This window comes from Helobdella robusta, assembly GCF_000326865.2.
Source record: "Helobdella robusta unplaced genomic scaffold HELROscaffold_108, whole genome shotgun sequence".
NCBI classification, from domain to species: domain Eukaryota; kingdom Metazoa; phylum Annelida; class Clitellata; order Rhynchobdellida; family Glossiphoniidae; genus Helobdella; species Helobdella robusta.
Window position 1 is genome coordinate 78,671 of NW_008703610.1, and position 13,060 is coordinate 91,730.

The 13,060-nt window shown below is 34.1% G+C and overlaps 2 protein-coding genes across 2 annotated transcripts; both read left to right on the forward strand.

Annotated features, from left to right (window-relative positions):
* Positions 1 to 1,264: 1,264 nt before the first annotated feature.
* HELRODRAFT_183457 (hypothetical protein) lies at positions 1,265 to 5,074 on the forward strand (the record flags this gene model as incomplete). Its single annotated transcript, XM_009012489.1, has 5 exons — positions 1,265 to 1,366; positions 2,851 to 2,963; positions 3,107 to 3,228; positions 4,410 to 4,486; positions 5,018 to 5,074. The coding sequence occupies 5 exons, from the start codon at positions 1,265 to 1,267 to the stop codon at positions 5,072 to 5,074; spliced, it is 471 nt and encodes a 156-aa protein (XP_009010737.1).
* Positions 5,075 to 8,177: 3,103 nt separating this feature from the next.
* Positions 8,178 to 10,248, forward strand: HELRODRAFT_183458 (hypothetical protein; the record flags this gene model as incomplete). Its single annotated transcript, XM_009012490.1, has 3 exons — positions 8,178 to 8,227; positions 8,445 to 8,604; positions 8,749 to 10,248. 3 exons carry the CDS (start codon positions 8,178 to 8,180, stop codon positions 10,246 to 10,248), a joined length of 1,710 nt encoding a protein of 569 aa, XP_009010738.1.
* Between the last annotated feature and the right edge of the window lie 2,812 nt (positions 10,249 to 13,060).

Genomic DNA, 13,060 nt, shown 5'->3' on the forward strand with positions numbered 1-13,060 from the left:
GATTGACATTTGGACGTAGAATTGAAGACGTCTGCCAGTTAGTACGGACGAGAAAATTAATGAAATTTTTATTAAACATTATTTTCTATTGAAATAACAGTCTTTTTAGTAAAAATTTAGTGTGAACTTATTGGGTAAACAACATCAGTTGAACGTCAGTAACGATAGATCCCTATAACTATACTATATCCTATGAAAAATTCTTTTAGATCTTACTGTCAATGTCATCTACAACTTGCTCTCTAGATCTACTTCCTTTTAATTTACTTAAAGAATTTTCTTCAATATTTCATCCTATCAAACTAAAATTAGTTAATTTATCATTATCTCTTTCAGAAGAAACACCGCTCACCAGGTTTTTTCAACTAGAATAATGGGAAGGATTGATTAAAAGTAATTAATTACCACATTGAATAACAATTAAAAAGAATTAAAATTTTAACATTCTAAATAAAAACAATATTCCGTAATTAGAAAATATATATACGATCGTAACTTTTGACTCGAACGATAAAAAATCACCCTCAAACTCCCCTCCGAAAATAAGCTCCTTTTTCGACCGTTGAAAGTGAGCGAAGGCCGTTATATTTATTCTAGTTATATGTATCAAACAGTATCTTATTGAACAAAGTAGTATCATAAAATGAATAGAGATACTTTTTTCAAAAATTTAAAAAATTCTCAACTTGATTTCATTGCGATATCGATGATGATGATTGTGACCTGACTAATTAAAAAATATCAAATAAAATTTATTAAATAGAATGGGTAATTGGTTGCGAAATCGTTGGAGGAAATGACGTCATGTTAACAGTAGTTATTTTACTGCATGGTAGTTAATCAGCCGGTATAAAGGTTATATTCAATTCCTATCAAATAAATTCGACCAAATATCATACGCAGGCAGAACTAAATAAAGTAATATATAGGTAGATGGATGGATGAATGGATGGATGGATAGATATACGTAGTTATAATACATTTATAATGTTGTATTTATAAATTCAAATTGTACAATTATGTTATGGTGTAGTCTCAAATTATTTTGAATTCTCTCAGAAAAATTTAAACTTTTTACTTAATATTAGTTACTTTTAATAACAATTTTAAAAAAATTTTCAATTTGATTTCATCGCGATATCGATGATGATGATTGTGGCCTGACTGATTAAAAAGCATCAAAAAATTTTGAAAATAGGATGAAGAATTTGTTATATTGGGATGTTCGTATATAAAGCGAGCAAAATTTTAATATAAAGCGCTTATGAATCTACGCATATTGGCTCAGCTTGGCTCAGCTTGGCTCAGTTTGGCTCAGCTTGGCTCAGCTTGGCTTGGCTTGGCTTGGAATTGGATGTTGAGCAAGGTGTGGTCTCAAACTATTTTTAATTCTCCCAGAAAAATTTGAACTGCGTGCGCACATATATAGCACTGATGCTTTTATAATGAAATTATATATATTATATATATATAAATAAAGTGACTAGAATCCATGTTTACAAATAATTAATAAGATTATATGTTTATATAAAAAGCAATATAGCAGATTCAACCAGCCAATCAGAAAGTTTCGAAGGCGTTCGTTCGATGACGTCAATTTAGTACGGTTATTATCATTGTGGTTAAGACTGTATAATAGTTTAGTACATACATTAAATAAGTTTTTTACTGATGTAAATGATTGAAATGATGAGAATGTATGGTTGAACCGAGTATAAATAGGAGCTGAGAAAACACGAAAATCAGATCAGGCATTCTGCCTCGCTTGAAGCAGGATGTCTGATCTCATTTATTCTATTTTTGCAATTTTTTATTTATTTATTTTATTATATAGAGTTATATAGAGTTATATAGAGTTTATATGTTGCATGAGGTTTGTGTGTTTGTATGTTATATTTTTTATATTTTAGGTGGGTTCTTTAGCGGTTGCTCATACATACATACATACATCTTGTTTGTTTGTGAGGTAGTATTTTATGTTCTGTTTTACTCTTTTTTCTCTTTCTTCATGAGTCTTGAGTTAAGTTAATGAAACATAGGTAGGTGAGATTGAGATTAATTTATTATATAGGTAGGCTAGGGCATAAGGTAATTTAGTTACATAGGTAAGTTAGGGACTACTATTCTTTTACTCTACTTGGTGGTGTGTTTTTCGTTTTGTGTTTTTTTTGTTTTGTTTTACACCATACATTCAACAGGTACGCGGTGGTTCCTGGTTTTAGTGGGATTTTTATTGATTGAATGTGGTAATATGCATGGTTATATAGAGTTATATAGAGTTATATAGAGTTATATAGAGTTATATAGAGTTATATAGAGTTATATAGAGTTATATAGAGTTATATAGAGTTATATAGAGTTATATAGAGTTATATAGAGTTATATAGAGTTATATAGAGTTATATAGAGTTATATAGAGTTATATAGAGTTATATAGAGTTATATAGAGTTATATAGAGTTATATAGAGTTATATAGAGTTATATAGAGTTATATAGAGTTATATAGAGTTATATAGAGTTATATAGAGTTATATAGAGTTATATAGAGTTATATAGAGTTATATAGAGTTATATAGAGTTATATAGAGTTATATAGAGTTATATAGAGTTATATAGAGTTATATAGAGTTATATAGAGTTATATAGAGTTATATAGAGTTATATAGAGTTATATAGAGTTATATAGAGTTATATAGAGTTATATAGAGTTATATAGAGTTTAAATCCTATATAGATACCTTTCTTCGAGGTTCTTTTCTTTGCCGACCGGTCGGCTTCTTTACGTTTCTCTATTTTCATTTAAATTAATTAAATAAATAAGATTTTTCCATTCATTTAGGTTCATTCAGGTTCATTCATTCAGGTTGAAGCTTCCAGAGGAGTTCATCGTGAAAGATCAGAATGGTTGTGATGTCACGCTCCGTTCGTTCATTCAGTGGCGAAAAATGCACGCCTGGCTGGGGTTCGTTTTACGGTTTCTTTGCGTTTCCTTTTTTTTGTCAGTTGGCTGACTTTTTCGGCTGGCGGGTTTCACCGCGGCTCGTTTTTCTATTTTCATATAAATTAATTAAATAAGATTTTTTTCATTTTATTCATTTCATTCAGGTTGAAGCTTCCAGAAGAGTTCATCATGGAAGATGTCAGGCTACGTTCATTCATTCAATGGCAAAGAATACACGCCTGGCTTGGATACGTTTTATTCTTTTTTCTCTGTAATTTAGCATTAAGTAAGAATGCTCACACGCGCACACACACACACACAATTACATTAAGTAACTATATAGGTAAGTTAGATAGGCATAATTTTAATTGTAGGTAGGATAGATAGGAAACATCCAACACTAATGTAGTTGAATAGGTAGGCAGCGCAAGTTTATTGCTTCTATTTTTTCTTGCATCTACATTACACGCATTAGCGTATTACACACACACAAACACATACATAAACACATATATTAGTATTTGAGCGTAATTTTATTTTTAATACACATTCTAATTTATTATTACTAAGGTTGAGAGTAATTTAATTTCATAGGTAGTTAAGAGCAATAATGTAATTCTAGGAACAATCTTGTAATGTAAATTAAAACGCTGTAAGTGTATCGATAGGTAGGTTAATTATTTAGTTTTACATTATTATTATTATTAGGTGGAGCCCAAGGCATTACGTAGGTGGTGGGGTGGGTGCCGAAAGGCCAATGAATTGGGCTCTTGAGTTTTGTAATTTTAGGTAAGCTAGGGCCCTAATGTAATAAATAGGTAAGTTAAGGCTACGTTGTAACATACTCATTAACAGATTTAGGGTTTAAGTTTTATATTATTATTACTAAGTTGGAGCCCAAGGCATTACGTAGGTGGTGGGGTGGGTGCCGATTGGCCAATGAATTGGGCTCTTGAGTTTTGTAATTCTAGGTAAGCTAGGGCTTAATTGTAATGAATAAGTAAGTTGAGGGTACGATAGCCGAAAGACCCTGAATTTCAAAGTCCGTTGTCAGAGGTAAGCCTTGGTGGCCAGTGGTGAACCGGCAATGGTTTACTATCCGGACGGCAATGGTTTACTATCTGCACGGTAATGATTTACCATGCGGCATGGCCATAGTCTACTACCCGCACGGCTTCCGGACGGCAAATGGTTTACTATCCGCACGGCAATAGTCTACTATCCGCACGGCAATGGTTTACTATCCGGTACCCTGGCTGTCGGCAAACCTCTGTGCAAGGAGGGAGAATGAAGGGGGACTTTTGACTATCGTACCATTAATAATTTAATATAGATTAGTTAAGGTAATTGAATAGGTAGATAGGATTATTTTTATTAAGTAATTTGAGATGCAGGCACCGCTAAGCTTTCTGATGAGAATTTTCTCTTTCTCCATTCCACGGGCTGTGTTTCAACAACAATCTCGAGGAGGACTGGCACCAGTTTTGGAGGTCAACGTAGGAACCGGAAAGCATTCAACATTCTGCCTTGTCGAATGGACGACGGTAAGTCATTTTTACATTTTAATCTCTTTATTTTTTCAGATATTATTTAATAATTTTTTGCTTCTAATATTCTAACATTCATTTACTACTACGCTAATAAAAAAAATTGTCTACAGAATGATGAGAGGTGGGCAGTGGTGGGAGTCAGCACGTTTCAGATGGTGGTCTCATGATGATTTACGTATGATGATGGGGGTGTAGGAAGAATCAGCTAGTTGGTTGTTCGACTGACAATCAGAAATTTGGGTGAAATCTTGTGTGCCGACCTGAATGTGGTGGTCGGTGCAATGGATTACAGTAACGACGATTTTTGAAGTAAAGTTTAGTTTCGTTTTTTTATTTTTCTCATTTATTTATTTTTTCATTCAATCTTTCAAATTATTCTTCATACTTCCATTAATTGACGTTAATTTATTCTATTCATTCATTCATTCTTTTAACTAATTTTTTAATCATTCAGTTAATCATTTATTCGTTCGTTTCTTTGTTCCTTGATTTACTACTAAGCTAATAAAAAAAACTTTTCTACAGAATGATGAGAGGTGGGCTGTGGTGGGCGTCAGCACGTTTCAGATGGTGGTCTCATGATGATCGTTCCGATGACAATTTGAAGAAAACAACAACGACGATTTTTTAAGTATAGTTTAGTTTCTTTTTTTATATTTCTCATTCATTCGTACATTTTATCACCATTTTTCAAATTATTCCTCCATTAATTGATTCATTGATTCATTCTATTCAGTCATTAAATCATTGATTAATTAATTAAATAGTTAATTCATTCATTCAACCAATCGTTCAATCATTCAGTTAATGATGGTCGGTGCAATGGAGGCGACTGAGTGAAGAAGTTTCTGGAGAGGACACGCCCGCACATTTACACAGACACACACACACACATCAATACAACACACACATACACAACATCCATTCATTCAGTGTCGTTGTTGTTATGTTTCTCTTCAACTTTCTATTTTCTTTACCGGACTTAATTTAATTCATAGGTAAGTTAGGGATTGAGATGAGTTGAACAATCATAGGTAGGTTAGGGCTTAACATTAGTTAAAAAGTTTCAAGTAAAATAAAAATGCTAAAATGTGTTAAATAAAATACCTGAAACGAGTAAAATTCCTAAAACGTAGAAATACAAATTTGTAGGTAAGTGAGTTGAGTTAATGATTATAAGTAAGCTAGGGCCCTGAGAGTAATTTAATTGTAGGTAGGTGACTGACTACTATTCTTGCAACTTCTTACTAGTTTTGTGTGATTTGTTTGTTTGTTTTCGCTTCACAGCACCACACCAACAAAACAAACTACACTTTATTCTCGTCGTCGCCTTATATTTTACCTTTTTGAACACTCTTTTTAATAATGTCTATTTATTTATTTATTTATTAAATGTTGACTGGTTTCTAGATTTTTTAATTTGGTTATATATTTTTTGGATATTTCTTGATTTACTTTGTATATATGCATGTATAAATAACTTTTGTTTGGTATGTTGATTTAGTCATTATGATATGCTGTGAACTGTTCTTACTAAATGTTATTGTTAGGTAAATCATTCTCCGAGAACCACTAAGGAGTATGTATAACAATAATAATGCATAATAAAATTTTTAACTTTTGATATTTTGTTGTATTTTTTTTGTTTAAAATACGAATTTAAAAAAATTGACTTTTTTAAAATTTTAATTAACCGTCACTTTTCATTTTTGAAGGAATTCAAATAAAAGCAACTATTGTGTTTTTCATTCTTCACTAAAATCTCGAAATTGTTTGTAGATATGTACGGTTAAGTGTTTGTTCAAGTTTGAACAAGCCTTGAAAATATTTTTTTATTTTTTCTTTCGTTTATATTTAGTTCATTCAATTTGGTTCATTGGTCGATTGGTTGGTTGATTGATTGGTTGATTGATTTATTGATTGATTGATTAATCTCATAGTATTGTATACATGAAAAAAATATCCGATTAAGCCAACCTATGGCTTCAGTAAGGCACTATTTTTCGCCAGACAAAAGCAATTTCTATATTTATATTGACAAAAATAATTGTGAGATATTGATTTATTTAAAGGATTATATGTACAAAAAACCGCTATCCTTAGAGTTCTATGAAACCCTGTAAGCCACTGCAGTAAGCCAACGTATTTGATTTCAGCAACCAGTTTCTATGAGCACCAGCAGAGTGTAAAATATTCATTGAATATAATGAAGATAGTTGTTCGAATAACAATTTTGATCTATTTAGGCCGTTTATTTCATAAGCAAACAAATTTTTAACATGATCGAATAGTGTAAAAAAAGGGTGACTATAGTTCAATCCTAGTAAGCCAACTTTCGGCTTCAGCAAGCCACCGGATTTCACCGGACCAAAAGCAATTTTTATATTCAAATTAACAAAAATATTTAATAATACATAATTCTATTAAATAAAATTACTACAATGTTTTAAGCATATAAAGTCAAGGAAATATTTCATATAGCTTGCTCCTTAAAATCCATGCAATTTCGTAAGCCAATAATCCAAGCACGACAAATAGCCCGACCGATTGATCGTAACTTTTGACTCGAACGATAAAAAATCACCGTCCAAATCTCCTCCGGAAGTAAGCTCCTTGTTCGACCGTTAAAAGTGAGCGAAGGCCGTTATATTTATTCTAGTTATAAGGTATAGTTGTGGGAAAACCCGATGTTTCTTGACAAATTTCAAAATTTTAACATTTTTTAATTGTTGGTTCCCTATATCATAGTTGTCTAAATCCGCTCCTATGTGTGTATTTGTGTGCCTTTTCTTATCGTTCCTACCTAATTAGATTATGTAAAAGTTAATTGCTTTATTACTTTATTATTAGTTAGAGGCAGATCATAATTTGGCAATGTTTCCCTCTCTGTCTCTCTGTCTCTCTCTCACTCTCTATAAAATGGGTATATAACAATTCTTAGTACTTCCGATTAGCTCAATATCAACGATAACGCCGTTAAATACCTGATTCATAACTATTAAATGGCGGCAAGAAAGGTTATTCACCAACACGTGATCACTACAAATATTTAAATATGTATATATTTAAGTTACATGAATATTCTATATCGTTCATATTTCTATATGTATATATATTTTATTTGTTGTATATACTTGTATAAAATAAATATATTTATGTATATATATAGATGTAAATATATATATATATTTGTAAATATATAAATATATATTTATCTATCTATATATATATATATATATATATATTTGTGTGTAAGTATTAAATTTCTTAATGATAGATTAGTAACGACGTGGTGCAATTAGAAGACGGAAACGTCAGACGGGCGATATAATCCGAACTTTCCAATCAAATTTCACGTTAAAATTGAATTAAAATCAAAATTTGATGTATGCTATGAATTAAACTTAGAATTTTAATGACTTTCTTAATTGGAATTTCATTGGGAATGTAAAATTAGGAAAAATGTGACCCTGGCAATATGCCAGATGATTATAAATGTAGCCCGCCAAAACAGTGTCTGAACGGCGGATGAATACACAGCCTGGGTCTGGGACTACTTTACGACACTATACACTACAGCTGATTAGTGTGTAATTTTCTTGCGTGCTTTTGATGATTTTTTCATCAAATTTCGCGAAAATTTAAGCGAAATTTCAATCAAAGGTCTCATTTATTCATCGCCGAGATGTTCGTGGAGGATTTCATGGTCGAATGTTCGCTGAAATGCGAAGGAAAGTTAGTTTTTCTTACATAACACGTGTTAAGTTAAATGCCGTCTCACGCATACTGCATACATGTGTCATTCATTTCTGCTCGTTAAATTGAATTTAAAGTTATTTTACTCGATTTTGAAGAGAAGTGTTCGGAAAAACTATCAAAAAACAGAATGCTTATTCATTGTAAATTACGATTTTATAAAAATTCGTACAATTTTTTACGAATTTGAACTTAGAAACTCGAAAAGTTTGAGGACGGATTGCAGCAGACAAGACCGAAAGATGCGTAGACAGATAGCGAATTGTAACGAGAGGAAGCGAATGAAACAAATCAATACCGGGTTCGAATCCCTACGTACTCTCCTGCCTAATTTGGTTGACGAGAAAATTAGTAAAGTTAGCGCTTGTAAAAATTTTACTATTTAAATAAAATTTCTATTTTTCCATGCTTCCTATGTTTTAGCTTCTTTAAAGACGGCGCTATGTAAATTCCATAATTTAACAAAATTCAAAAATTTTTCAAAATTTGTACCTCTGTAGGCGGCCATATTGCAGCAGGCGACGATCTACATAGCCAGCCTGACTAGGGAGAGAGATCAGTTGAGAGAGTTTTGCCGGAGACTGGGGTATGATACCAAAGATCTAGAATTGCCGGCTATGATTGTGAAGAAGAGGAAACTTCCCGGCAACAACATCAATTGCAACAAAAACATCAACGACAAAATGGAGAGCAGAATGGAAAACTGCCATAACAACTCCAGCAACATTGAAAACGTCAACAATTCCAACACCATCATAAACAACAACATCGTACCTGACTCCATTAATGATGTCACCATCAGCAACAACAACGTAGCTACCAGACCTCTGGCTGAACTCGATTGTGGTGGCAAATTGGCTCTGCCCCCGTCTGATCCAATTAGCAGTCTTCCGAAGCACAGCAGCAACAATAACTTAGCTAACATTAACAATAATTGTTTAAGTCTATTCAACTTTGATGTTGAAGCCGCGAAGATAAAGACAACAACGACGTCAACAGCCCCATTGCTATTAGCTAACAATGGTGGTCTTTTCATGAATTACCTAACATCACCATCATCGCAAGTAACAACAACAACAAATACACTAAACAACAACAATTATAACGTCAACAACAGCATATACAATTCTTTTAATAATAATAATAATAACAATATCATCAATAATAATAATAATATCATCAATAATAATAACAACAATAACAACACTAACATTCTCAAAGCCATCAATAACAATATACTGTCACCACTGGTGTATTCCAGATTGATAGCATTACCTATATCCGTCCTTGGTAGCATCAACAACGTCAACAATAACATTAACATCAATAATAATAACAACAACAATAATAATAATAGTGATAATAATAACAATGATAAAGTAACGGCCGCCAAATCTTTGTTTTATTCCTCTTCGCCATTTTCGCCATCGTTGTCATCATCATCAATACCGAAACCATCGCTATCATTATCATCATTGGTGTCGAAATCATTATCAACATCATCTTCGTCGTCGTCGTCATCATCGAATCATAAAATCTATCCGGGGAATCTGGGCATAATAATTGAGGCCATCAACCACATTGAGAATAAAATGAACAATAATCAAGATAATAAAAATATTGTTGAACCGCACATCCCTATTTATAATAATATTAACCTTGATTTTAAACTTAATATTGCCACTAACACTAACCAATCAAATCTTCCGGTAAATAGTTGTAGCCAATCGAATTACACCGGCAAAACTGCTGGCCAATCAGACTACACCACGAGTTGTGGCAGCCAATCGGACTACAGCTCGTCGGCCAATCACAGCGAAGATAGCGAAGTGGAGAGTGAATGCGAAGTTGTCAAGAAAAGACCCTCTAGCGATGAGGATGGCGACGATGAAGAAGAAGAGGAAGACGATGATAAGGATGACGGATTTGACGACGAATGCTGTGACGGTGGTGAAATGATGGTGGGTATGATGAGTAGAGAAGTTATCAAAATCAAGTAGACTGAGCAGTTTGCTGATTGGCTGGCTTGCTGGTAGACTTGAAAACGTACTTCGCGCGAAGTCAGTCTGGTGGCCGCGGAAGCCGTCATAAGCGCTGCTGGCCACAACAGCGACGCTTACGATCGACAAAGCGCCGCGACCGTTTGATGGTGGCCAAAAGTTTCTGGATGATTGATTGAATGGTTGGCTGATTGATTGAATGGTTGGTTGATTGATTGATTGACTGATTGATTGGCAAGTTGACTGATTGATTGAATGGTTGGCTGATTGATTGATTCTTTATAAAAAAAAAATGAAAAAAAAATTAGTTCATTAGCTTCTGATTGATTATTTATTTGTTTTAAAAATTGATTTATTGATTTGTTGGAAGGACTGACTGATTGACATCTTGATTGGCTGGATTGGTCTAGAAGTTTCTCAATCATGCATATAATTGATTGATGTATGTTGTGTGTGTGTGTGTGTTAATATATAAGTTAAGTTACGTGTGCTTATCTCAGTACTATTTGACGTAATTAATGTTTTTATTAGTGTAATTAATGTTTTTATTATTATTTAGTTTTTGTATTTCTTGTGATGTAAATAAATGTTTTTTTTACACGCGTACACACGCACACATACAAATACGCGTATTTGTATATATACAGGATTAGATTTATTTTATCATTTTGCTTTAGTATTTTTACTTTTTTATGTTATAGTAAATTTTTTATAGTTATACATGTATGCGTGTGTGTGTGTGTGTGTGTGTGTGTGTGTGTGTGTGTAGTTCAATGCGTGTGTGCGTGCGTGTGTGTGTGTGGTTCAGTGCCATTGTTATTATCGTTATAAGTATTATTACTGTTGGTTTTATTGCTACTTGACGTTACTTAAACAGCTTCAAAAATTACTTTGTTTTTAAAAATCAATCTTTAACTGCTTTGTTTAAGTGTGTGTGTGTGCGTGCGTGCGTGTGTGTGCGTGTGCGTGTGTAAAACTCGTTTTCATCGACATCAGTATCGTTGGCATCACCCTTTTATCATGCTATGATGGACTAGTGTTTCAATTTTCCGTACCTTAAATAAAATAAAAGACACGAATTTTATTGAAGTTGTATTTTTAATTTGTTTGTGTGCGTGTATGTATGCGTACGTATGTTTGTCTGTTTGTATGTTTATTGAGTTTGTGTTTTTTATTTGTTTGTGTGCGTGTATGTATGCGTACGTACGTATGTTTGTTTGTGCGCGCGCGTGTGTGTCCGTGTTTGTTTAGCGTTGTATTATTTAAATTTTCAATTTTTCATTTGTTATTTGGAATAAGCCTATATTGCATGTGTACGAGTGTGTTGTATATACAGATACACAGACACACACGTGCTCACTCATATACACACTGTTGTTATTGTTATTCTTGTATGTTTTTTTTTATCTTGTTATTGTTTACCTTTAATCATTTTTTTTTGTTTTGTTTATTTTCCGATACCTGGTATGCTGCAGCATAGTTTGGTTGTGATGGATGTGACATCAAAAGAAATGTGGAGGAGGAAGAAGGATAAGTTTGTGGCAAAGAGAAAGACATGGAAGTTGCAGGATGCAGAGGTGAGGAAGGCATTTGAAGTGAAGGTGGCTGAAAATTGGGAGAGTGGTAAGGATGGAGATGTTTGGGAGAGATACAGGGACTGTGTGTTGGCTACGGCAGATAAAGTATGTGGATGGACGAAAGGAAAGTGTAGGCATGGTGAGACGTGGTGGTGGGATGAAGATATAAGAAGGGTTTTGGAGGTCAAGAAGGAGAGGTTTGGGGTATGAAGAAGGGACATGACGGAGGAAGCGGAGTCTGAGTATAGGAAGGCTAAGAAGGTTGCAAAACAGGCAGTGGCAACTGCAATGACGAAAGCATCAGATAGGTTAATGAAGGAAATGGGATTTGATGTGAGTTCGAGGAAAATGTTCAAAGTAGCAAAGCAGTCAATGAGGGATAGGAAAGATGTTATAGGGAATGGATGTGTTTGGGATGGATCTGGCAAGTTGTGCATAGATGAGGAGGAAAAGGCTCAGGTGTGGAAAGCTCATATGGAAAGGTTGATGAATGAAGAGAATGAGTGGGATGGAGATGTGGAATCCGCGGTCACACACGGACCTATAGAGAAGGTGACGATGAAGGAAGTAGAGAAAGCAGTTAGAGAAATGAAACTAGGTAAGGCGACAGGAGTTTCGGAAGTGGCGGCAGAACATATAAAAGCGAGTGGGGTGATAGGAATTGAAGTTATGATGAGAATTGCTAACAGTATGGTTGATGATGAAGGTATACCTGAGGATTGGCGACACAGTGTGTTGGTGCCGTTGTATAAGGGCAAAGGAGATGTGAGAGATTGTGGGTCATATAGGGGTGTGAAATTGTTAGAGCACGGTGTTGATGAGAGAGGAGGAAAGTGTACTGCTGAGGGCTGAAAGAGCTATGGTGAGGATGATGTGTGGGGTTAAAGTGAAGGATAGGAGGTGTAGTACAGAGCTGATGTCAATGATGGGACTGAATGAGGACATTGTGACATTGATAAGGAGATCGAGATTGCGGTGGTATGGACATGTGTTGAGAAGGGATGAAAGGGTCGGGATTAGGCTTGGAGTTGGAGTTCGAGGTTGAAGGAGTGGTTGGAAGGGGTCGTCCGCGATTGGGATGGAGAGAGCAGGTGGAGAAGGACAGGATGAAAGCGGAGTTGCGTGATACTGAGGCGAGTGACAGATGTGGATGGCGTCGAGGGGTATTTCGGTTTCATCATAGGTAGCCAAATGGCAACCCCCGATTTCGGGGAAAATGTCGTCTAAACGTGTGT